The 24,164-nt window shown below is 46.7% G+C and overlaps 1 protein-coding gene across 2 annotated transcripts in view; it reads right to left on the bottom strand.

Moving 5' to 3' along the window:
- The window catches only part of LOC147103279 (ribosomal protein S6 kinase alpha-1-like), a 272,311-nt gene extending 250,248 nt beyond the window's left edge, over positions 1-22,063 (bottom strand). For both annotated transcript variants that reach the window (XM_085962741.1, XM_085962742.1), the window contains exon 1: positions 21,588-22,063. In XM_085962741.1, coding sequence (XP_085818867.1) covers positions 21,588-21,650 — 63 coding nt within the window. In that variant the 5' untranslated portion in view covers positions 21,651-22,063. The remainder of the gene's footprint in view (positions 1-21,587) is intronic.
- Between the last annotated feature and the right edge of the window lie 2,101 nt (positions 22,064-24,164).

Here is a 24,164-nt window from a genome sequence, read left to right as displayed (position 1 = left end):
TCCTAGACATCAGCATCCTTGTGACTGGACATTTATTTCAGATGTGTAACCTTGACATCTCGGATCACTGCAGACCAACTGAGATGCTGATAGTTCTTTTTGTACCAGAACTCTTCAGATTTCTCTCAGTGGTGACTGGTCCTCATTTAGTCACTAATTCATTCATACATATATTTCAGTGGAACAGATGCTTGTGATCGCTTGATAGTAAAGTCAAGGACATTAAAAGTTAGCTGGAGAAATTCTAAATAGCAAAGGCCTTTTAGCACGTTGTTAATTTAACTTTATTTAATCTTAACTCCAGAATATGTGTCAGCCTTCACTGGGTTTGAGAAATTCTTTTTCAGTATCAAGCCCCAGACCAACTCAGAACAGCATGGGGTCAATTTTGTGGCAGCCGTCGGCCGGCTTTTCATGCGGCCGGGTGCTGAAAATCGGCGAAAAAAGCAGGTCGGGACCACCCCCCACCCCGCCTGATTCCCTGCCCCGTCCGACTTTAGGTCCGCCGTTTCCCCGCGACCCGCCTCAGTCCCGGCCGCCGCTGGCGGGACTGGTCGTCAGCACACTAATTACCAATAATTACCTCGTTGAAGTAGATTTTCCGGGGCCGTTGCGACTTTGGGGCTTTCCCCACATCAAACCCGCCTGCGGGGAACCCCGCTGCCGAGAAGCTTGCCGGCTTGCTTGCTGTCAGCTGCAGGTCAGGGAAAGCTGCGATTTAAAGGGACAGCACTTGTATGTTGAAGGACCTTGTTGTTGCAGGTTTAGGGCTACTTCTTCAAGGCTTAGGCACAGCTGTGGAAGGTTGGAGCCTCACACACTTCTCCAATGCGATCTCCTGGGAAGCCCCTCTCGCCACCCTCACTCAGCGAAGGCATCTATGAGAAGCATGGGATGCCTTTTCTTCCTTCCCTTCTTGCCATTAGAGGATCTCCAGCAGCAGCAGAACCAGGAACAGCAGGATGAGCACCAGGCTGCTGCTCACTCACCTGAAGCTGCATAGGCCAGAAGGGGCCAGCGCTTGGAAGTGGCTTGAGAGCACCTTGCTGCGCTTTAGGGGGCCATGGGGACCCATTTCTGCACTGGCAGTCCTACTCAGAAGGACTTCAATGAAGATCTGGTTTCTCTGTTCAACAGATGGCCAACGCTCCTCAAGAGATGTCATTCTCTTATGAGCACTCACCATGTTTTCCATACCCTGGCGAGTTATCTCCTCCATGGGAGGTTGCCAACCTTTCCATGGTGATGCGTTCATGCGCCAATGACTCCACAAATGCTCTGCTCATGGTCGCTATGGACTCCTCCATTCACTCCACACTCGCAGCGACCCTGGAGACAAAACCTGCCAGAGACTCCTGCATCTGTGCATGGAGATGCATCACCTCTTCTCTTGCGGATGGACCCAGAGGCAGAGGGTCGACATGCAGCGCAGCTGAGCTGAGCTGGCAAAGTCCTGCGCCCTCCGACGAGGACTCTGCCACTGCTGTCCCTGTCTCCAGAGTCTGCTGAGGCTCACTTGTGAGCTGTGAAACACCAGGTGACAACACCACTATGTCCCGAAGGTCCCCCCGAGGTGCGAGTGTCTGCGCTGGTGCTGGGTGCGCTTACTTCTGCTGACGCTGCACCCTCGGAGGTTGGAGCTTCCTCTGAGGAGTCTGGCTGCACAGCCTCTTCCTCCTCCACAGTGAGGACGGGGGCTCTGGATGGTACTGTGGGGGAGTTAAGGAAGGAGTTAGAGATGTAATGCCAAGGTTCTTCTGGTGACTCCCAGCGAGTTGACATCTGCTGACACCTGCATCCATGCAGCATTGGTCTCAGTGGGAGGCCTCTTCCTCCCTGACCAAGGGAAGAGGACCTCCCTGTGGGCCCCAACCCCATCCAATGCCTGCAGTGAAGCCTTGTCAAATTTGGAGGCAGCTCGGGGTCTGGCACTGGCCACAGCTGCTGCAGGCTCCTCTGCCATCCTGTATGGTTCGTTTGGAAGCCTTCAGAGGATGCAGTGCTTGCTATGGACCTTGAAAGCACCACAAATGATGACATCATACTGTGGGGATTTCTGACTCGAATTGGACAATTAGCAAGGCTTCCCACATGCTGGGAATTAATTGGCCAATTGAGGGAAAATTGCGTGGAGCTGGCTGACACTTTTTTGTGTGTGTCAGAAACTCCACATTCGGGGAAACCCGACCATTTCCCACACAAGCTGAAAATCGGGGCCCATATTTCTAGAATACATCCATGACCAGTCTTCACACAATAGGTATGGATGAGGAAGGCCAATTGGCCCATTTTAGCTAGTCTTCCCATCACAGCTTTTTAAACAACTCTAGGGCTTGTATCATCACTGCTCCATCCAATAGTCCCTTCTAGGTGTTAATAATTCTGTGTGAATATAATTTCCTGACTTTACTCCTAAATTTGTCTTTCACTAATTTGGACCCGTGTCCCCTTATCTTACAGTCATTAGTTTAATTTGAAGTTGTGTTCTGGATTTACCATCTTATAAACTTCTATAAGGTAACCTCTCAATTGCCTTCTCTCAAGGCTACATAGCTTAGGTTCATCTGGTCTTTCCTCACAACTCAGTCCTCTTCACACAACTCATTTAGCATAGGATGCAATCCAGGCAAAATCCAACGCCAGTCGCTCACGACTCAACTATTCATTCTGACAGCCGTTGTGTTAGTGGAAAAGAAAATTTGCTACTATTTATAATCTCCAATTAAAAAAATATTCTGTGGAAAATGTTCAGCTGAAGCATTGTATTGTTAACCCTGTAATCATTTTACTTTGCCCCCTTTTAGTTTAGATTTCTTTCCTCACATTGAGTGCCAGAACTTCTGAGTTTTGCTAAACTGAGAGGGCACCAAGGAATAGCATGCAACAGGGCTTGGGTTTTGGTCAGGTCAAGGTCTTACTTTTTTTTTTAAATTCGTTTATGGGATGTGGGCATTGCTGGCAAGGCCAGCATTTATTGCCCATCCCTAATTGCTCTCGAGAAGGTGGTGGTGAGCCACCTTCATGAACCGCTGCAATCCATGTGAAGGTACTCCCACAGTGCTGTTAGGGAGGGAGTTCCAGGATTTTGACCCAGCGATGATGAAGGATCGGCGATATGCTTCTAAGTCAGAATGGTAGGGGAACTTGGAGGTGGTGGTGTTCCCATGCACCTGCTGCCCTTGTCCTTCTAGGTGGTAGAGGTGACAGGTTTGGGAGGTGCTGCTGAAGAGGCCTTGGTGAATTGCTGCAGTGCTGAGGTGTATATTTGCACAGTGTCATTTTTCAGGTAATTTTCTCCGTTTAAAAAAAAATTGGTAGTTACTGTACTGTTGATTGCATCACTGTGCTCTATCCACAAACTTTTTCAACTATCTTGCAAGTCGGTTTATCAGAAAAGAATGGCTCATTGGAGTTTCCACAAATCTGGCTCAACTAGATTAAGCTATGAGTTACATAGAAGGAGCAGGAGTAGGCCATTCGACCCCTCGAGCCTGCTCCGCCATTCAATGCGATCATGGCTGATCATCCAAATTCAGTACCCGGTCCCTGCTTTCTCCCCATACCCCTTGATCCCTTTAGCCTTAAGAAATATATCCAACTCCTTCTTGAATATATTTAATGTATTGGCCTCTACTGCCTTCTGTGGTAGAGAATTCCACAGGCTCACCACTCTCTGGGTGAAGAAATTCCTCCTCATTTCTGTCCTAAATGGCCTACCCCTTATCCTTAGACCCCTGGTTCTGGACTCCCTGACCATCGGGAACATCCTTCCTGCACCTAGTCTGTCTAGTCCGGTCAGAATTTTATAAGTTTCAATGAGATCCCCTCTCATTCTTCTAAACTCCGGCGAGTACAAGCCCAATCGACCCAATCTCTCCTCATACGTCATTCCTGCCATCCCAGGTATCAGCCTGGTGAATCTTCGCTGAACTCCTTCCATGGCAAGAACATCCTTCCGCAGATAAGGCGACCAAAACTGCACACAATACTCAAGGTGAGGTCTCACCAAGGTCCTGTACAACTGCAACAAGACATCCTTGTTCTTGTACTCAAACCCTCTCGCTACGAAGGCCAACATGCCATTTGCCTTCTTAACCGCCTGCTGCACCTGCATGCTTACCTTCAGCAACTGGTGCACAAGGACACCCAGGTCTCGTTGCACTTCCCCTTCTCCCAATCTATTGCCATTCAGATAATAATCTGCCTTCCTGTTTTTGCCACCAAAGTGGATAACCTCGCATTTATCCACATTATATTGCATCTGCCATGCTTTTGCCCAATCACTCAACCTGTCCAAATCATCCTGGAGTTTCTCGGCATCCTCCTCACAGCACACACGCCCAACCAGCTTTGTGTTGTCTGCAAATTTGGAGATATTACATCTAGTTCCCTTGTCTAGATCATTAATATATATTGTGAATAGCTGGGGGCCAAGGACCGATCCCTGCGGTACCCCACTAGTCACTGCTTGCCACTCGGAAAAAGACCCGTTTATTCCAACTCTTTGCTTTCTGTCTGCCAACCAGTTCTCTATCCAAGTCAATACCTTGCCCCCAATCCCATGTGCCTTAACTTTACACGCTAATCTCTTATGCGGGACCTTATCAAAAGCCTTCTGAAAGTCCAAATACACCACATCCACTGGTTCTCCCTTATCTATTTTACCAGTTACATCCTCAAAAATTCCAGTAGATTAGTCAAGCACGATTTACCTTTTGTAAATTCATGTTGACTTTGTCCGATCCTGTCACTGTTTTCCAAGTGCTCTGCTATTACATCTTTTATAATGGACTCTAGCATTTTCCCCACTACCGATGTCAGGCTTACCGGTCTGTAATTCCCCGTTTTCTCTCTACCACCTTTTTTGAATAGTGGGGTAACATTAGCTGCCCTCCAATCCATGGGTACTGTTCCAGATTCCATCGAATGCTGGAAGGTGATCAGCAAAGCATCAACTATTTCTAGGGCCACTTCCTCAAGTACCCTAGGATGTAGATTATCAGGCCCTGGGGATTTATCGGCCTTCAATCCCATCAATTTCCCTAACATCATTTCCCTACAAATACTGATTTCTTTCAGTTCCTCCCTTTCATCAGACCCTATGTTCCCCGACATCTCTGGGAGGTTATTTGTGTCCTCCTTTGTGAAGACAGAACCAAAATATGTATTTAGTTGGTCTGCCATTTCTTTGTTCCCCATTATAAATTCCCCTGATTCTGACTGCAAGGGACCTACGCTTGACTTCACCAATCTTTTTCTCTTCACATATCTATAAAAGCTTTTACAGTCAGATTTTATGTTCCCTGAAAGCTTACTCTCATATTCTATTTTCCCTTTGTCCTTTGTTGAATCCTAAACTGCTCCCAATCCTCAGGTTTACTGCTTTTAATGGCCAATTTATATGTCCTCTCCTTGGATCTTATGCTATCCCTAATTTCCCTTGTTAGCCACGGTTGAGTCACCTTTTTTGTTTTTTTTAATGCCAAACTGGGATGAACAAATTCTGTAGTTCATCCATGAGGTCTTTGAATGTTTGCCATTGCCTATCCACCGTCAACCCTTTGAGAGACATTCCCCAATCAATCCTACCGAATTCACGCCTCAGACCATCGTAGTTTCCTTTATTTAAATTTAGGACCCTAGTCTCTGAGTCGACTACTTCATTCTCCATCTTAATGAAGAATTTGATCACATTGTGATCACTCCGGCCCAAGGGGCCTCGTACAACAAGATTGCTAATTATTCATTTCTCGTTACATAATACCGAGTTTAAAGTGTCAACTGTCCAGTTAAAAAACAGAAGGGCTCAATCCAGCTTTGCTTTATTTTAGGGAACAGTTATACCGCCATTTCGAGAAGTAACAGTATAACTCTGGAGTCAGGTTCCAAATGGACTTTGTAATGGAGTGCTCACACTACAGCACTAAAATCAGCCATCTCACACCAGATAACTGCAGTGCAGTGTCAAACTGGGCTTAAAAGAAAGGACTTTTTTTTAATGTTTTCAGAAAGCAAGGGTTACCACGTGTGTGTTCTCAAAATATTTAAAATTTACCAGCAAAAAGCATTGTTCCGCACATGCATATATGCATCACAGCAGAGTTTCCTCTTGTCCAGCTGGGTGGTTCCATTCTTATCTATCCAGTCGTAGCCAGAGAATCACCTTCAATGGCTTTTCTTCCCACTCCGTTACCTCTGGTGCCCCTCAAGGATCTATCCTTGGCCCCCTCCTATTTCTCATCTACATGCTGCCCCTTGGCGACATCATCTGAAAATACTGCGTCAGTTTCCCATGTACACTGACGACACCCAGCTCTCCCTCACCACCACCTCTCTCAACCCCTCCACTGTCTCTAAATTGTCAGACTGTCTAGCTTGGACATCCAGTGGTTGAGCAGAAATTTCCTCCAACTAAATATTGGGAAGACCGAAGCCATTGTTTTACAGTCCCTGCCAAAAACTCTGTTCCCTAGCCACCGACTTCATCCCTCTCCCTGGCAATTGCCCGAGGCTGAACTAGACTGTCCGTAACCTTGGTGTCATATCTGACCCCAAGATGAGCATCCGACCACAGATTTGCACCATCACTAAGACCGCCTATTTCCACCTCTAACACCACCCTGCCTCAGCTCATTTGCAGCTGAAACCCTCATCCATGTCTTTTGTTACCTCTAGACTTAACTATTTCAATGCATTCCTGGCCGCCTCCCACGTTCTGCCCTCCGTAAACTTGAGGTCATCCAAAACTCTGTTGCCCATGTCCTAACTCGCGCCTAGTCCCGTTCACCCATCACCCCTGTGCTCGCTGAGCTACAATCGGCTCCCGGTTAAGCAATGCTTCGATTTTAAAATTCTCACCCTTGTCTTTAAATCCCTCAATGGCCTCGCCCCTTCCTATCTCTGTAACCTCCTCCAGTCTACAATCTCTCAAGATCTCTGCATCCCTCCAATTCAGGCCTCTTGTGCATCCCCAATTTTAAATCGCTCCACTACTGGCTGCCTAGGCCTTAAGCTCTGGAATTCCCTTCCTAAGCCTCTTCGCCTCTCTACCACTCTTTCCTCCTTTAAGACGCCGCTTAGGGAATCAAGGACTATGGGGATAGTGCGGGAAAGTGGCGTTGTGGTAGAAGATTAGCCATAATCTTATTAAATGGCAGAGCAGGCTCGAAGGGCCGAATGATCTATTCCTGCTATTTATGTTCTTGAAACCTACTTCTTTGACCAAACTTTTATCTCCTTATGTGGCTCAATGTCAAATTTTGTTTGATAACACTCCTGTGAAGCGCCTTGGGACATTTTACTATGTTAAAGGTGCTACATAAATACAAGTTGTTGTTGTTTTGTTGAACCACAGAGTTTGATTCAAAGCCAGGCAGTATAATCAGGTACTGCTAAGTTGCCATCAATTCTATAGCTACCTGTTTTAGACCGGTATATATATTTAAAGTCCTAATGTCACTAGTTTTGGGGCAGAATCAAGAATCCACCCACATCAACCCACTCAATGAAAAGGCAGTCAAATCTGTAAACCCTCACCCCTCCACCTATCTCCCCCCCCCCACTAAATTCCAAAAGTATTCATTAAAATATGTATTCAAATAGATTTGAATGCGCAGTTTAAAAACTAGAACAGAAACCCTCACAGCAGTCAAGATTATTGGCAAGAAAACCAAGCGTCACATCAGTGAGGTGCACGAGAACACTCACTGAAGAGGAAGTATGTACTTGCTACATCAGATGTCACCCTGCATCATAGGCTCTTGATTGCCTGAATCTGCCCTTAACCATGCACTGTGTCTGATGTACAATTTGGTTTCCTTGCATGTGTCCAGGAAAGGCACGATCAAATCAATTCCTCAATAAGATGGACAACAGGCACTTAGCCTTATAGGCCTCTGTAAACGTGAAAGTGTCAAGACACCTTAGTAACAGTGCAGCATTAAAATCAGGTTGTTTTGAAATGAAAACACTTATGCTTATAAAATGCAATGACATCATATTCTCGTTGCAAAGCAATTTTTAATTCTGATGCAGTCAAATAACCAAATAAAAAATGTTAAAAGTCAAATACCACAAATATTTCTTCATACACCCAACGTCAGACAAGAGAGAAAGAAAAATTACTTATGTCCATGAGGCACATACTTCAGACAGAGCAAGAATTTTCCACTGGGATTCAAGGGCAGAGAGAAAGTCACTGAAGTAGTGCAAAATAGCCATGTCAACATCAGCGAAATAAAAAACAATCACTAGGTGGAAGATTAAAAACAGCTCAACTGCACAGAGTCCGCATCATGCAAATTTAAATCCCACCATCATCCAACACTGGGTTCATGTCACAGTTCAAGGCAAAAGTAACAAGAAAGGTACAAGACCATAGCAGTGCAAGTGATCAGCAAATGTGGCACTAATCACATTTATAAATTCAAACCAGTATTATATGCCGTCCTTCAAAAAGTCTAGACCTCTCCCTCCTCCACAATGATGGTAATTTTTTTTAAAAACAAATACACAGACTGAATATTTAAACTATGGCTCTTAATATCGGACATGCAGTTTTTTTATAGAATAATTTGATTTATATTCATTTCTGATTGGCACCAATGTAAATTATTCATTTCATCAGCAGGGCCACAAACCAGGATGACATTATCATGGCATTTATCTTGAGCTCTCACTGCCCTATCTTCAGAGGCTTTTTGTACCTTCTCTTAGGGTTGTCCAGCAACAGGGTTTGGAAAACATTACTATCCTTCCAAGAACAAAGTAGCATTTAGCAAATGTCTGTGGGACATGTATCCATTTAGAATCATAGAAATTTACAGCACAGGAGGAAGCCATTTGGCCCATCGTGTCCGTGACAGCCGAAAAAGAGCTATCCAGCCTAATCCCATTTTCCAGCTCTTGAAGTGTCATAACGTACAGGGCTAGGGACCAAGTGCATATCCAAGTACTTTTTAAATGCAATGAGGGTTTCTGCCTCTGCCACCCTTTCAGGCAGTGAGTTCCAGACTCCACCACCCTTTGGGTGAAAAAAGTTCTCAACTCTCCTCTAAACCTTCTACCAATTACTTTAAATCTATGCCCCCTGGTTATTGACCTCTCTGCTAAGGGAAATAGATCTTTTCTATCCACTCTATCTAGGCCCCTCAATTTCATACACCTCAATTAAATCTCCCCTGGCTGGGGAATCTCGAACATGGGTCACAGTCTCAGAAGGAGGGGTCGGCCATTTAGGACTGAGATGAGGAAAAATTTCTTCTCTCAAAGGATTGTGAATATTTGGAATTCTCTATCCCAGAGAGCTGTGGATGCTCAGCCATTGAATATATTCAAGACAGAGGTCGGTAAATTTTTGGAAACTAAGGGATTTAAGGGATATGGGGTAATGCGGGAAGGTGGAGTTGAGATAGAAGATCAGCCATGATCTTGTTGAATGGCGGAGCAGGCTCAAGGGGCCAAATGGCCTACTCCAGCTCCTATTTCTTATGTTCTTATGTTATCAGCCTCCTCTGTTCCAAAGACAACAACCCCAGTCTATCCACTTTCCTCATAGATAAAATTCTCCAGTCCTGGCAACATCCTCGTAAATCTCCTTTGTACTCTCTCTAGTGCAATCACATATTTCCTGTAATGTGGTGAACAGAACTGTACGTAGTACTCTAGCTGTGGCCTAACTAGTGTTTTATACAGTTCAAGCACAACCTCCCTACTCTAATCAAATCAACTTTTATTGTCATTGTTAGTGCACAAGTGCAGTACAACGAAATGTAGGCTTGCGGCTCCCGAGAGTGTACATTTGGATTAAGACATTTAAACATTCAACATACATTTGGCTTGTAGTATATTAACATAAACATAACCATAATAAAGTGCACTGGCAGATGTGCAGGCTTTAGAGTTTATTTGTGGAGTTCAGTAGGATGACAGCCCTGGGAAAGAAGCTGTTCCTAAATCTGGTCGTACGGGTGCGAATGCATCTGTAGCGTCTCCCAGATGGCAGGAGGGCGAACAGACTGTGGCTGGGGTGGGTAGGGTCTTTGATGATGGACCGTGACCTCCGTAAACAGCGTTTCTGGTATATGTGCTCTATGGTCGGTAGCCGGGTGCCGGTAATGCGTTGGGCAGTTTTGACTACCCGCTGCAGGGCTTTCCGGTCATAGTAGCTACAGCTGCCATGCCATACTGTGATACAGTTCGTCAGGATGCTCTCTATTGTGCAGCGGTAAAAGTTAGAGAGGATCAGGGGTGACAGGTTACATCCCTTCAGTCTCCTTAGGAAATATAGGCGCTGCTGGGCCTTCTTCACCAGAGAGGAGGTATTGAGGGACCAGGAGAGGTCTTCCGTGATGTGGACTCCGAGGAACTTAAAGCTGTCCACCCTTTCCACCACAGCCCCATTGATGTGGATGGGGGTGTGACTTCCGCCTTTAGACTTCCTGAAGTCCACAATGATTTCTTTGGTTTTCTTGATGTTAAGGGCCAGGTTGTTATCGGCGCACCACTTCACGAGATGCTGGACCTCCTCCCTGTAGGCTGACTCATCGTTGTTGGTGATCTGGCCTACTACCGTGGTATCATCCGCAAACTTGATGATGGTGTTGGAACCATGAACAGCCACACAGTCGTGGGTGAAGAGGGAGTAGAGGGGGCTCAGCACACATCCTTGTGGGGCCCCCGTGTTCAGGGTCGGGGGGGGGGGGGGGAGGTGTGGTTACCTAATTTGACAGACTGGGGTCTGTTTGTTAGGAAGTCCAGGGTCCAGTTGCAGAGGGAAGTGTTCAGGCCAAGAGTTTGGAGTTTGGTGGCCAGCTTGTTGGGGACGATAGTGTTGAATGCTGAGCTGTAGTCTATGAACAGCATTCTGATGTAGGTCTCTTTACCATCTAAGTGATTCAGTGCCGAGTGTAGAGCAGTTGTGATTGCATCCTCCGTTGATCTGTTTGCACGATAGGCAAACTGGTGTTGGTCAAGAGAGGCGGGAACACTGGCTTTGATGTGAGCCAGGACCAGTTTCTCGAAACACTTCATTATGATGGGTGTGAGTGCGACAGGTCGATAGTCGTTCAGGCACGTCACAGCCATTTGTTTTGGCACAGGAATAATGGTAGCGGTCTTGAATGCCTCGGCTAATAAAGGAAGGTATCCCGTATGCCTTCTTAACCACCTATCTACCTGTCCTGCTACTTTCAGGGTTCTATGGACATGCACTCCAAGGTCCCTCTGTTCATCTACACTTCTCAGTATCCTACCATTTATTGTGTATTCTCCTGCCTGGTTAGCCCTCCCCAAAAGCATTACCTCACACTTCTCCAGATGGAATTCCATTTGTCACTTTTTTGCCCACCTGACAAGTCCATTGATATCTTCCTGCAGTCTAAAGCTTTCTTCCTCACTATCAACCAAACGGCCAATTTTTGTATCACCTGCAAACTTCTTAATCATGCCCCTACATTGAAGTTTAAACCATTTGCGGTTACAGTTTATCTATCAGGTACTAGTCAACATTGAGTCACCTGCGGACTTACCGATTCCTTTGATAAAACCAGTCACATATAGCTGCTCCTCTTAGAGACTTGGAGCAGTGGCTTCTGGATCTCATCAAGAAATGAGGTAAGCATCATACCTATTCCCATAAAACAATGCACTCAGCTTTGCTACATCACAGAGTTTAGGACAGCTGAGCCACAGATGCACTGCAGTTTACCAAGATTCTTCAGCTTCCTCTAACTTGCATCAGAACTGATGAGAGCTTTACTGATCTCAGGTAATGGAACAGCTAAAAGACCAGCCATATGCAACCACATCTTAAATTTAACAGTGAGGCTATTTGAGAAGATCTGCCCTGCAGCCGCCAACTGGTTCATTACTGGTGCATCACAATAAAAATGTTAGTAATGATCAAGATAGTTGAATACTGCATCCTTCTCAAACAGCCAAGACAAATTTTGCTTGCTGGTTCAATGACTGATTTTACAACACAAGAATATGACGTGTAAACACGTTCAATCTCTAGGTCATTGAGTATGGGTGCATCTCAACCAAGATATCACAGCACGAGTCACAAGTGTGATTGATCAAGTAATTTGTTCACAAAGTAAGTTACCATTTTCAAAGGATCCTAGAGAAGACTCATGCATGGTTAATACCAGCATCAACAGTCTTGAAATACCATGAAATTTAATACAAAATAATGCAATTGTACCTAATGGTCTTAGCTTCAGTTCACTATGTGCACATGCTTAAGAATTTATAATCTTGCTTACTTGGTTTATATCATGTCAGTCAGAGCAATGTCTCAAGAATAGTACTTTTCCCCAGCGACACCCATTCCTAAGCTAATGCAGTTCTCTTTGCATGTCACAAATCACAATTGCTGGAAGTGTTAGAAATAATCAATAAGTAATTGCAGCAGTGTCAAAGAACAAATAGTCTCCTCACTCTTAAAACAATTTGGATTCCAACATAGATATTCAACAGTACTTCAGTTCATACAGTTGTGTGCTGGTACGAAAATGGGTCCAAAACAAGGAGAAATGGTAAAAAGACAAAGTTAAAAGCTCTATATCTGAATGCACGCAGCATTTGTAACAAGATAGATGAGTTGACGGCAGATATAAATGGGTATGATCTGATCGCCATTACAGAGACGTGGTTGCAAGGTGACCAGGGCTGGGAACTGAATATTCCAGGGTATTTGACAATTCGGAAGGATAGACAGAAAGGAAAGGGAGGTAAGGTGGCTTTGTTGGTAAAAGATGGGATCAGCGCAGTGGTGAGAAGTGATATTGGCTCAGAAGATCAAGATGTAGAATCGGTTTTGGGTGGAGATAAAAAATAATAAGGGGAAAAAGTCTCTGGTGGGCATAGTCTACAGGCCCCCGAACAGTAGCAATACTGTGGGACAGAGTATAAATCAACAAATAATGGAGGCCTGTAAAAAAGGTACGGTAATAATCATGGGTGATTTTAATCTCCATATTGATTGGACAAATCAAATTGGCCATGGTAGCCTGGAGGAGGAGTTCATAGAGTGTATCCAGGATGGTTTCCTAGAACAGTATGTATGTAATGGAATCAACCAGGGAGCAGGCTAGCTTGGATCTGGTACTGTGTAATGAGACAGAATTAATAAATGATCTCATAGTAAAGGATCCTCTAGGAAAGAGTGATCATAGCATGTTTAAATTTCAAATTCAGTTGGAGGGTGAGAAAGTTGTATCCCAAACCAGTGTCCTGATCTTAAACAAAGGCAATTACAATGGCATGAGGACAGAACTGGCTAAACTGGACTGGAAAAATAAATTAAAAGGCAAGACAGCTGAAATGCAGTGGTGGACATTTAAGGAGATATTTTATAACTCTCAACAAAAACATATTCCAGTAAGAAAGAAAGATTTTAAGAGAAGGGAGCACCATCCGTGGCTAACTAAGGAAGTAAAGGATGGTATCAAATTGAAAACGAAGGCATACAATGTTGCCAAGATTGGTGGGAGGCCAGAAGATTGGGAAATTTTTAAAAACCAGCAAAGGATGACTAAAAAAAAATGAAGAAGAGTAAACTGGCAAGAAATATTAAAACAGAAAGTAAGAGCTTCTAAAAAAGGAAGAGAGTAGCTGAAGTAAACGTTGGTCCCTTAGAGGACGAGAATGGGGAAATGGCAGAGACTCTGAACAAATATTTTGTATCTGTCTTCACAGTAGAAGACACTAACAACATCCCAAAAATGGATAATCAAGGGGTCACAGGGAGGGGGAAACTAAAGACAATCACTATCACTAAGGGAAAAAGTACTTGGTACTAAAATAATGGGACTAAAAGACGATGGCCTGCATCCCAGGGTCTTAAAAGAAGTGGTTGCAGAGATAATGGATGCATTGGTTGCAATATACCAAAATTCCCTGGACTCTGGAGAGGTCCCAGCGGATTGGAAAACCGCAAAAGTAACACCCCTATTTAAGAAAGGAGGGAGGCAGAAAGCAGGAAACTATAGACCAGTTAGTCTAATATCTGCCGTTGGGGAAATGCTGGAGTCCTTCATTAAGGAAGCAGTAGCAGGGCATTTGGAAAATCATAATGCAGTCAAGCAGAGTCAGCATGGTTTTATGAAAGGGAAATCATGTTTAACAAATTTGCTGGAGTTCTTTGAGGATGTAATGAGCAGGGTGGATAAGGGTGAGCCAGCGGATGTGGTGTATTTGGATTTCCAGAAGGCATTCGATAAGGTGCCACATAAAAGGTTACTGCATAAGATAAGAGCTCACGGAGTTGCGGGTAATATATTAGCATGGATAGAGAATTGGCTAACTAACAGAAAGCAGAGAGTCGGGATAAATGGGTTATTTTCCAGTTGGCAAATGGTAACTAGTGGGGTGCCACAGGGATCGGTGCTGGGGCCTCAACTATTTACAATCTACATTAATGACTTGGATGAAGGGATCGAGTGTAATGTAGCCAAGTTTGCGGATGATACAAAAATGGGTGGGAAAGCAAGTTGTGCAGAGGACTCAAAGAATCTGCAAAGGGATATAGACAGGCTAAGTGAGTGGGCAAACATTTGGCAGATGGAGTATAATGTGGGAAAGTGCAAGGTTATCCATTTTGGCAGGAAAAATAAAAATACAAATTATTTAAAGAGAGAGAGATTACAAAATGCTACAGTTCAGAGGGACCTGGGGGTCCTTGTGCATAAAACACAAAAAAGTTAGCATGCAGGTACAGCAAGTAATCAAAAAGGCAAATGGAATGTTGGCCTTTATTTCAAGGGGGTTGGAGTATAAAAGCAGGGAAGTCCTGCTACAAATGTACAAGGTACTGGTGAGACCACACCTTGGAGTACTGCATACAGTTTTGGTCTCCTTATTTAAGAGAGGATATACTTGCATTGGAGGCAGTTCAGAGACGATTCACACGGTTGATTCCTGAGATGAGGGCATTGACTTGAGGAAAGGTTGAGCAAGTTGGGCCTATACTCATTGGAATTTAGGAGAATGAAAGGTGATCTTATTGAAACATAGAAGATACTGAGGGGGCTTGACAAGGTAGATGCAGAGAGGATGTTTCCCCTCGTGGGGAAATCTAGAACTCGGGGGCACAGTCTCAGAATAAAGGGTCGCCCTTTTAGAACTGAGATGAGGGGGAATTTCTTCTCTCAGGAAGGTCGTAAATCTGTGGAATTCTCTGCCCCAGAGAGCTGTGGAGGCTGGGTCATTAAATACATTTAAGGTGGAGATAGACAGATTTTTGCAAGATAAGGGAGTGAAGGGTTATGGGGAGCAGGCAGGGAAGTGGCTTTGAGCCCAAGATCAGCCATGATCTTATTGAATGGCGGAGCAGGCTCGAGGGGCCAAGTAGCCTATTCCTGCTTCTATTTCTTATGTCACAATTAACCATCCTGCGGAGATTTTCTTGGTGGGTCTAAGTAAAGCCAAACACTTAATATAGTTTGGCACAAGAGGCTGTTTAGTAAACTCAATCATAGTATAAATGGAAAGTTGGTAAACTTGCTATTCAATTTTTTAAGGAAACACAGTTGAAAAATGCACTTCTGTAACCACAATCCAAGAATAAGAGGAGTTATCATGTTCCTCAGAGCATTGCAAGACCTCCAAATAATTTCACTGGATCAAAAAAGGCATACTTACAGCATATCAGTGACAGCAAGAATGCAACACTGCCAACTTCCATAAAGTGCTCACTCCACTGTATTTCCACACAGGAAGCTTTTCATGCAAGCTTTCCCAGAATACCTCAAAAAATACAATGGCAGTAGATAATTGATTATTATATTGAAAGACCCCTGTTTACTGTAACCAATGGTTTCTGTTAGCTTCTGGTCTCTGCAGCCTTGAAATGGAACAGTGCTTTTGTGGCTAGTGAAAAAGAAATGGGCTGTTACTTATCCGGAGTTATCTAACATTTAATAACCTCCCTGCAGGCTCTTAGGGAAGTTTTAATGTCAGGTCAGAACGAAGCTAATCAGCTGACATTACCAGCAACTCCATCAGAGACCCTCTATGACACAGATCGTCACTCTTCTCATACCAGGAAATGTCAGCCACTTAAGAATGCAATGCCAAGTAGCTGGTATTTTTCTTTTAAATTAACACAAGTTACAGATTTGCCAGGTTGCACCTGACGTATGAGGAGAGATTGGATCGATTGGGCTTGTACTCGCTGGAGTTTAGAAGAATGAGAGGGGATCTCATTGAAACTTATAAAATTTTGACAGGACTGGACAGACTAGATGCAGGAAGAATGTTCCCGATGGTCGGGGGAGTCCAGAACCAGGGGTCACAGTCTAAGGATAAGGGGTAGGCCATTTAGGACAGAAATGAGGAGGAATTTCTTCACCCAGAGAACCACAGAAGGCAGTAGAGGCCAATTCATTAAATATATTCAAGAAGGAGTTGGATATATTTCTCAAGGCTAAAGGGATATGGGGAGAAAGCAGGGACGGGGTACTGAATTTGGATGATCAGCCATGATCGCATTGAATGGCGGAGCAGGCTCGAGGGGCCGAATGGCCTACTCCTGCTCCTATCTTCTATGTTTCTATGTTTGTCTTGGAGTTATGCCATTTCAATCTAATATCAGAATATTTCTACTGGACAGTAGACTTCTGCAGCAAGAGCTCACCCAGCATTGTGGGGTCCTGAGATCAATGGGCCACTAAGACCAGATCTCCCTCTTGAAAATACTACTCATTAATGGAATAACACTCACTGAAATGGCAGATAACCATCTCCCCCACCCCTGCATTGAATCATTCTAAAAGGACCTGCTTGTTTTGAAAAACAGCATTCTGCAGAGATATAATTTAAGTCAATATGCTCAACTGTTTTGCTGTCAGTTTGAATACTTGATAATTTCTTATAAAGAAATGTTATTTAATGAAGCAATAGATTTAGCAAGCCAGGAAACACTTAATTGTTCTACATTTCAGTCAGATTCTGATTAATAAGTGAACTATAATGGTTTATCCATCAGTTGGTTTACAGTAATACTGCCCCAGATCCAATGTCCTCCCCCAGGAGAATGTTGATTAAGTTTCCGTCTTTTTCTTTCTACTTTAGTTCAACATCCATCTGTTCATTTTCTAAGCCCTGCTGCTCATCTCCAGGAGGATGCAATAAAATTGTTCCAGTGCATTATTTAGCAGTTCTGCTCTAGATACACTCCCTCCTTCTCCTGCCCACTGTACATACACACACATATTGCTTCACCACTCTCCCAACCTCTCAGGTTTTCATTCTGCATTAGAGGGGCCCCTGTCTTCATGAAGAAGTGTTTGGCAAACTATTATTATTTTGGTTGGAAAGGGAAGATCATGGAAGAGGAATCCCTCTGGTAGCTGTGGGGTGCAAGGTCATAATGCATTCAATAAAGTGTTTACAGTGTCACTACAAGGGCCACAGTCCTTTCTTTCCTGTTGTGGCGTTGCCACATTGGGGAAAACACTGTGTGTATGTAGATAAACCTGTATAATCCCCTTTTAACAGCTGTATTCCCCTCCCCCCGCAAGACAGTTGCAAGCTGAGAGGAATAAGGCATGTTCAGACTTGCCTGCTGCTGAGAGAAGGAAAACCAATCAGGTTCCAGCAGGTGACCAATCCGTGAGTCATCACAGGTTCGCGGGCTTTACGAATTCAGTACTGTATTGAGAGAGTTGGAGTAAAGACCTATTTCTTTTAGCTCGCTGTGTTGCCTATTTCTTTACGCAGGAGACTGTAGTCTCCCACATTGGTGACCCCGAATGTCGGCGGCCGAAGCCCCCGACTCACGTAGCCCTACAGAGGACAGCAATGACCCGACGGCAGCCAAGCATGGTGTCGAGCACCACATCGCCACTACGGGACCACCAGTGTTCGCCCGAGCCAGACGCCTGGACCCAGCCAAGATGGCGGTGGCCAAGGAAGAATTCGCCACGATGGAGAAACTGGGCATCATCCGCCACTCAAACAGCCCCTGGTCATCCCCCCTCCACATTGTGCCCAAGCCGGGCGGTGGCTGGCGCCCCTGCGGCGACTACAGATGGCTCAACGGCGCCACCACACCCGATAGATACCCCATCCCGCACATCCAAGACTTCTCGGCACACCTAGCAGGAAAGTCCGTCTTTTCCAAGGTCGACCTGATTCGCGGCTACCATCAGGTCCCCGTCCACCATGCAGACGTCCAGAAGACGGCGGTCATCACCCCCTTCGGACTGTTCGAGTTCCTGCGTATGCCCCTCGGGCTCAAGAATGCCGCACAGGCCTTCCAACGGCTCATGGATTCCGTCCTACGGGACCCGAGCTTCCTGTTCGTCTATCTGGACGATATCCTCGTGGCCAGCACCAGCAAGGCCGAGCACATCGCGCATTTGCGCTCTCTTTTCCAGCGCCTCAGCCAACACGGGCTAATCGTCAACCTGGCCAAATGCCAGTTCGGAGCAGCCCAAATTGACTTTCTCGGCCACAGAATCTCGCCAAGGGGAGCCATTCCCCTACCTTCCAAGGTGCAGGCGGTGGCGGACTTTCCCCAGCCCACCTCGGTCAAGGCGCTGCAGGAATTTTTGGGGATGGTCAACTTCTATCACTGTTTCGTGCCCAAGGCCGCCTCACTCATGCGCCCCCTCTACGAAGCCACCAGGGGCAAAACGGGCAAAGAGCAACTCACCTGGTCCAGCGAGATGGCGACAGCCTTCCACCAGACCAAAAGCGCCTTGGCCAACGCCATACTACTGGCCCATCCCATCCCGGGCGCCAAGACCGCCCTCACCACGGACACCTCGGATTACGCTGTCGGCGCTGTCCAGCAACAGTGGGTCGAAGGCGCGTGGCAGCCACTGGCATTTTTCAGCCGACAGCTGCACAAGAACGAGCAGGCCTACAGCACGTTCGACAGAGAGCTCCTGGCCCTGTTCCTGGCAATCCGGCACTTCCGTTTCCTCCTGGAAGGCCGGCCGTTCGCCGCATTCGTGGACCACAAGCCGCTCACTTTCGCCATGGCCAAAGTAACCGAACCCTGGTCCGCGCGCCAACAGCGCCAACTCAACTTCATCTCGGAGTTCACCACGGACATCCGCCACGTCGCCGGCAAGGACAATTTGGTGGCCGACTGCCTCTCAAGACCCTCGCTCCACGCAGTGCACCTGGGCGTCGACTACGCCAGCATGGCGAGAGACCAGGCCACCGACGTGGATATCCAGGCCCTCAGGACGTCACCCACCAGCCTCACTCTGGCCGACATCCACTTCCACGCAGCCGGCACAACCCTCCTGTGCGACGTCTCAGTCCCCTCGCCTAGGCCGGTCGTCCCATCCGCCTGGCGCAAGCGAGTTTTCGACATCATCCACGGCCTCTCACATCCAGGGATGCGTGCGTCTCAGAAACTCATGTCCGCCAAGTTCGTCTGGCCTGGACTCCACAAGGATGTGAGAGACTGGACCAACACATGCGTGGCGTGTCAGCGCGCGAAGGTCCAGCAGCACACCAAGGCGCCATTGGAGTGTTTCCCAGTGCCCGAGAGGCATTTCGACCACGTCCACGTCGATCTGGTAGGCCCCTTGCCGCCGTCGCACGGTTTCACACACCTGCTCACGATCATCGACCGCACCACCAGATGGCCCGAGGCGGTTCCCCTCGCCTCCACCACCACGACCGACGTCGCGTGAGCATTCGTCTCGACATGGGTGGCCCGGTTCGGCGTGCCGACCGACATATCCTCGGACAGAGGCCCCCAGTTCACCTCCCACTTGTGGAATGCCAACACCGCCGGCCTTGGCACCAAGTTGCACATGACAACAGCCTACCACTCGCAGGCCAACGGGCTCTGCGAGTGCTTTCATCGTTCCTTGAAAGCCTCCCTCCGCGCCAGCCTGGCCGACACCAGCTGGATCGACAAACTACCCTGGGTTCTCCTGGGACTGCGCACCGCGCCCAAAGAGGACCTCCGCGCCCGAGATGGTCTACGGCCAACCGCTCAGAGTACCAGGCGACTTCCTCCCCCTGACAACGGAGCCGTGGTCGGCCGCCAGACAGCTTTCCCTGCACCAGGACGCGGCCCAGCAATTCCGTCCAGTGCCCACTTCGCAACACGGCCCGCAGCCGTCCTACATGCCTCGAGACTTACGACATGCGGAGTTCATCGTCGTGCGCCGGGACGCGCACAGAGGCCCGCTGCAGGCACCATACACCGGCCCCTTCTCAGTATTGGAGACGGGGTACAAAGCTTTTCTTGTCGACGTCGGCGGGAAGCCGGATCTTATTTCAGTAGACCGCCTCAAACCGGCGCACCTGGACCTCAGCTTCCCGTTTTGTCCGGCTCTTCCCCCACGGCGGGGCAGACCTCCCGCATTGGCGGCGGCCCCACAAGAGGACCAAGACACGCCAGAACCTTACTTCCCGGCCGCCGCCCCACCTTCGCCGGCAGCCTGTCCAGCCAGCCCACCAACCAACCGGCCGACCTCCCAGACAGCCCCCCTCACACGCCAGATGGCTACTACAGCCGCTACGGCCGTTTGGTCAAACCTCCGCAGAGACTGACTTTTACAGTTAACGAGGATTCTGGGGGGGCGTATGTGGCATTGCCACATTGGGGAAACACTGTGTATATGTAGATAAACCTGTATAATCCCCTTTTAACTGCTGTATTCCCCTCCTCCCGCAAGACAATTGCAAGCTGAGAGGAATAAGGCATGTTCAGACTTGCCTGCTGCTGAGAGAAGGAAAACCAATCAGGTTCCAGCAGGTGACCAATCCGTGAGTCATCACAGGTTCGCGGGCTTTACGAATTCAGTACTGTATTGTGAGAGTTGGAGTAAAGACCTATTTCTTTTAGCTCGCTGTGTTGCCTATTTCTTTATGCGGGAGACTGTAGTCTCCCTCACTGTGTCATTTTCATCACAAGCTGGTATTGCAATGTGGCATAATCAACGTCACTGTATTTGCCAATCAAATGAAAAAATAGGTTTGCCAAACAAAACTTTCATAAAGGCGGTGTCCCTTTAAAGATGTAAAAAAGGTTTATTAGTGTAAAACTCAACAATTCCCAACATTATTGAAGTTAGCAAAATCCAAAGTGGAAGGGCTGGCACCGCACAGCAGAATTACACATCAAACAAGATACGGTGACACAAAGCATGCAATTGCCAAGCGTAGGATCCTCCAATTAAAAAATATATATTCATAATTATAACCACGGTGTGGCAACATAACGAACACCCCGAATGCCTGCGGTTAACTTAATTGCTGTTTTGCGGACTCGATCCTCTAAAGATGCTGTTTCAATAAATTTCAACTGAGCCCCGAGGAGTAATTTTATTTTGCATGACTGTGATTTCAGTGAATCTCCCGCTGCAAAGTGTAAGACTGGAGAAGCCCAGCTCGGACCCTTCAACTTCTGAGGAATTCTCCCGACCAGGGGACATTCACACTGGAGCTTCTCAGGTGGCCCCAAACCCCCAGTCATGTCACTTCGCCCCGACCCTCAGGCGCTGGTTTACCAGCATCTCCCCCCCTTTAATGCCCATTGCCCCCTCGGCTGAGTTTATATCCCCTCCCCTACCCCTCCAGTCCATGCATTCCCCGCTGAAAATATTTACCTCGGTCTCCAGGTGAACCACGTCCACTTTGGGCCAAGGACCGGCTAACTGTGCCAGCGGCATCCTACGACCGGTTGAGGAAACGGGACGAGACGCTGATTCCTGTCGGGCTGAGTGTTTCCGGAGAGAGTTGTCCGCTCTCAGTGGCTCTGTCCCGGGGTAGGTACAGTAGATGGGTGGGGGGGGTGTCTTGCAAACCGTACCGGCTCCTGGTCACTTTGCGGAGCTGCTCGGTGAGGTGAAGCCGTGTCCAATGTGTCTGAGTCAGTCTGTCTGACTCTCTCGCGGATCGCGAGCGCCGACCGTTAGCAGCAACTCAGCTCGAGCTCTCTCCGCGCCTGCCAATCACTTCCCCCACGCGCCACCTACGTCATCGCGTCGACCGACGTTCGTGCGTGTTGCCATAGCTAGGCGCCAAGCGCCTGGTCACCGGTGGCGGGGGAAGGACGAAGCGCTGTCGGGTGTTCAAGGTGAGGGACTGCAGGCAGGCACCGCGTTCGCTACGGGAGGGGATTCTGGCTCCCAAACTTTGGGGACCCTGCTCACAGAGTTAGAATCTTACAGTACAGAGGAGGCCATTCGGCCCGTCGTGCTTGTGCTGGCTCTTTGAAAGAGCTATCCACTTAATCCCATTCTCCTGTTCATTCCCCATAACCCTGCAAATTAGTCTTCTTCAAGTACACGTCCAATTGTCTTTTAAAAGTTGCTGTGCAACCTGCTTCTGCCACTCTCAGGTAGTGTGTTTCAGATCTTAACAACCCTCTGTGTAAATAAATTTCTTGTCATTTCCCCTCTAGTTATTTTGCCAATTATTTTAAATCTATAACCTCCAGTTACTGACCCACTTTCCAGAGGAAATAGTTTCTCCATATTTGCTCTATCAAATCCCCTCATGATTTTGAATACTCAGCCTGCAGAGTGACTGGCACTGGGAGCCCTGCTCACAGAGTGACTGGCACTGGAGGCCTTCCTGCAGAGTGACTGGCACTGGGAGCCCCGCTCGCAGTGTGACTGGCACTGGGGGCCCGCTCGCAGAGTGACTGGCACTGGGAGCTCAGCTGACAGTAAATAGCACGCTTTTTTTGTGTTGCACTCTTAATTTGTGTAGTCAAATTGTTCCCACCACTGCCATTCCATGTGACCGATCTGTAACCACCAGTACTTCAGCCTATGCACAGCTCAAAATGCTCTCTCTACACTCAACTCAAGTTTGGAAAAATTAAATCTATAATTGGTACTGCTGATTTTTTTCAACAGGCAAATGTACATAGAACAAAAATTTCACACTTTCTGTTTCACCATGATACTTTACTGACATTCTGGTGGGAAAGAACCCTGCAGTGTGCCTATAAGAAAATTTGACATACACTGTGACTAGCCTTATGCTACATTTACCTTGCAGCACTCCAGCTGATGGATTTGCTGACTTCAACAGTAATTGAACTGACAGAGAACAACCCTGAGGCAGTGTCCTCGCCCCACCATAGGAAGTACAGCTGCTGCAGCAACGTACAAGACACTGCCTGTGGTGTGGGCCATTCCTGGTTGTTGCTGGCTGCCAATTTTTCTGGTCCTCGGAGTCCTCACTCTGCCCATTCAGACTAGGAATGCAGTTTTCACATTGTACAGATGTTGCCCGGCAATTGTGACTTTTGAACAGCTGCACACAGTTGCTCTTATGTTGCTACTGGTGCTGTGGAATCCAGTCTGCAGTATAAACAGGAATGCATTCCACTGGGAGTCAAGCCAAGCAGAACTTGAATAATATAAGCTTACCTATTAATTTTAAGTTCTGTTCACTTACCCAGTTTTATTCCCCCTCCCTTTGGACATTTGTTCCATTCTCCAGCACATCCCTGGCCCCAATAAGCACAGAAAATCATCAAAAGTGTAACAATTAAGCTCGTGCTTTGCCTGTATTGTCCTTTTGTTCTCTGTGAGTATTGCTCCCTTAGTGCAATAGGACACCATTCAATTAATGTTCAAAAAATATAGACTAAACAGGCTTGTTGATGCCACTTAACAGTGAGAGCTGTGCGGGGCCCTTAATAGTCTGTGTGCTACGGCCAAATACTGATCAAGTGGGGCAGGCATTCATCACACTGCAAGTTATTTATTTATAATGGCTATCATTATGTCTAATGCAAAAAATCGTGTAAACAATCTCGTAAAAAACATTTTGTATTTTGCTGGCATTAATGTAATAATTTGCCAGAATTAAATGATAGATGGGATAGTGATATTTGTGAACAAAAATCATTGCGCCATTTTCTTATTGTAACTGGGTGAAGGATGTTTGACAGTGCAGCTTACAATTTGAGCCACGATGATTCTAATGTACGCTGGTCTGTCTACTTCAGACTGCTGACCAGGAAAAGGATTTTATACAAGCCATTAGCAATATGCAACTCTGTGCTATGTGCCTTGAGACTTACTACCAATGACCTTACTACGTCGCTCAAAGGTTACAATAAACAGTAAGGTTTCAACATTGAAATGATAAAGGAATAATGCTGAACAAACAGCCATTAAGTAACTGTGTTAGACGCCCTCTGGCTCGCGTCTAATGTTAAGAAA

This window comes from Somniosus microcephalus, chromosome 20 (assembly GCF_052327205.1).
Source record: "Somniosus microcephalus isolate GS21.2 chromosome 20, FLI_Smic_1.0, whole genome shotgun sequence".
In the NCBI taxonomy this organism is placed as follows: Eukaryota; Metazoa; Chordata; class Chondrichthyes; order Squaliformes; family Somniosidae; genus Somniosus; species Somniosus microcephalus.
This window is presented reverse-complemented; position numbering and strand designations above follow the sequence as displayed.